General features: G+C 33.5%; 1 protein-coding gene across 1 annotated transcript; it reads left to right on the forward strand.

Annotated features, from left to right (window-relative positions):
- The first annotated feature begins 391 nt into the window (after positions 1-391).
- LOC147314925 (olfactory receptor 6C1-like) lies at positions 392-1,649 on the forward strand. Its single transcript, XM_086260302.1, has one exon. The coding sequence runs from the start codon at positions 677-679 to the stop codon at positions 1,613-1,615; it is 939 nt and encodes a 312-aa protein (XP_086116428.1). The 5' UTR covers positions 392-676; the 3' UTR covers positions 1,616-1,649.
- Positions 1,650-2,472: the final 823 nt, after the last annotated feature.

The following is a 2,472-nucleotide window of genomic DNA, read 5'->3' on the forward strand; positions in this document are numbered from 1 at the left end:
TTTTGAAAAAGGCCAAAGCTTGGATTCGAACCCGGGCGGCTGCTCTCAGCCAGCTTATCCCAGTGAGCTAAACCGGCGCCTTTGTATATGTGAAATTTTCTTTAAACGAACTATTAAAATACTACATAGAATGTAGTTAATCTTAATCAAGTACAAAACTATTTGTTATTTTGTCGTTGCTTCATCCGTGATGGATCTACTGTCAGTGTTAAAAATAACTGCCATTAGTTAAGTTAATATTTTCAAAGGTGCAATTTTCTTTTTGTGATAGCTTCTGTGTTATAGCAACTCTAAGGAGCTAAAGTAAAAGTAAATTAAAGTATCCAGCCATCCTCATCCTACCTTTGGGTGGATGGGAGCGTGGTTCTGCAATCTCTGCGGTTATGTAAATAGAAAATTGTCTATGCCACAATGCAGTGTCACTGGATGACGGGAGTGCAGAGTGAGAATGTACGGTTCTTGTGAGGCTTAAAATGCGAAAGCACAGATGCTTTGTCATCAAAGCCAAACTGTCTGTTTAGCTGGGCTATTATTTTTTTGTTCTTAATCACTGTCTACTCCTACTAAAGATTTGCAATATCTTTTACCACCTTTTGCTTTGAGAGGTGTTTTTTATTTTTGTCTTTTTACTTTATCAATTCCAATTTGAAACTTATTGTAATTTAATTTTTTAAATATGTCTTTACAGAATGCGTCAACCAAACTAACACATTTTATTATAGGTGGGTTTGACATAGTCAAAAGGCCTGTAGCAGTTGGTGTGGTTATGCTGATAATTTATTTACTAGCTGTTACTGGCAGTTTGGTCAATATCCTCTTCATTGTTTCTGACAAGCAGTTACATAAACCAATGTATCTTCTGATTTGCAATCTTGCTGTTGTTGACATACTGTATACCTCTAGTGCCACTCCAACAATGATCGGAGTTCTTCTTGCTGGTGTTAATACCATATCATATGTGGAGTGTTTAATTCAAATGTGTGTTTTCCAGCTGGGATCAACAATGGAGATGTTTTCTTTAACAATTATGGCATTTGATCGATTAATAGCTATAATTTATCCTCTTCGGTACCATAGTTATTTAACAAATACACGTATAATGGTACTTACATACATTCTGTGGATTGTTGCCTCTGGTTTTGTGGCTCCTTTACTTGCAATAGTTGTCCCTCTCCCTCACTGCACCTTGAGGCTTAGGTACACTTTCTGTGACGCTGCTGCTGTATTACGAACCCTTTGTGTTGACCCAGAGAAATATTTCAATCAAGGTGCCAGTAGGTTATTTTTTCTGTTATTTTTCACATTCGTTTTCATTTGTCTTTCATACTGTGGGATCTTGTTTTTTGTGAAATTATCATCAAATAACGACAGAATGAAAATGGGAAGCACTCTTGTGAGTCACTTGATTTGTGTAATATGTTTATACTGTCCCATTTTTTTACATGCTATTTTGACCAGGTTTGGTGTGGTATTAACTCTTGAAGAACGCCAAGGTTTATCAATTGGCACCATCCTCGGTCCATCTCTTGTAAATCCTTTTGTGTATTTTCTTAGGACAAAGGAAATTAAAAGTAAGATTTTTAAGATACTTAGAAAGGCTAACACAGCTCGTTAGAGTCTTGTGAACTGTGAGTACACTTACTTTTAAAATAGGCAGAAATGTTGGAATATTCATATGCATTTTTTAAACTTTGTCCTGGTCAGATTTGTGAAATTTGAGTCCTATTTATGTGAGAAGAATCAACCTGTAAATCATTACACTTACAGTCGTATTTAAAAAGTAGATTGAAGATTATTTTCTTACACAACAAAATTTTGAAAGACAAAATATTCCAATTCACTGTGGCACATTTGAGTTTTGGATTAAATGCACTGACAGCTCAAAGAGCTTACGATTCAAGTAGTGAACAGGCAATTTCTCTCATTGATTCTTTATCATGATTATTTGTTGTTGTTTGTGAGCAACACTGTTCGACAATAACAATTTATGAAGTAATTACTGTGTTATTTTGAACCAAAATAATGTTTGTCATTAAATTCCGGAATACCTGAGAAGAAAAGGTTCAATTGTTTGTTTTGTTTTGTTTTGTTTTTTGTAAGTGGGTGAATGACAACATTCTTAAAATATAGGGAATTGACCAGATAACAAGCAAGCAAGCAATTTATTTATATAGCACTTTCAGATCAGCCCCCAGCTGAACACAAAGTGTTGTACACTTGACATACCAGAAATGATACATTGAACATGTTAAAAAATAAGAAATAAAAAAATAATATAAAATAATTTCTTTTTAAAAAAATAAGATGATTATTAAAATGACATTTAAAATAATAAAATTAGCACAAATAGCAAAAACAATAATAAAATAGTATAAAAATGATGAAGAGAATAACATTTAAAACAATAAAAGCAGGGTCAGACTGTGTCATAAGCCAAGGAATAAAAATGGGTTTTAAGACGTGTTTTAAAAG

This window comes from Aulonocara sp. 'chitande type north' Nkhata Bay, linkage group LG14 (assembly GCF_057382095.1).
Source record: "Aulonocara sp. 'chitande type north' Nkhata Bay isolate Kocher_YH1m ecotype deep benthic linkage group LG14, A_spYH_male_GT1.1, whole genome shotgun sequence".
Taxonomy (NCBI): Eukaryota; Metazoa; Chordata; class Actinopteri; order Cichliformes; family Cichlidae; genus Aulonocara; species Aulonocara sp. 'chitande type north' Nkhata Bay.

Excerpts from the sequence above, each read along its gene's own strand:
- LOC147314925 (XM_086260302.1), top strand. The coding sequence starts at position 677 with ATGTCTTTACAGAATGCGTCAACCAAACTAACACATTTTATTATAGGT.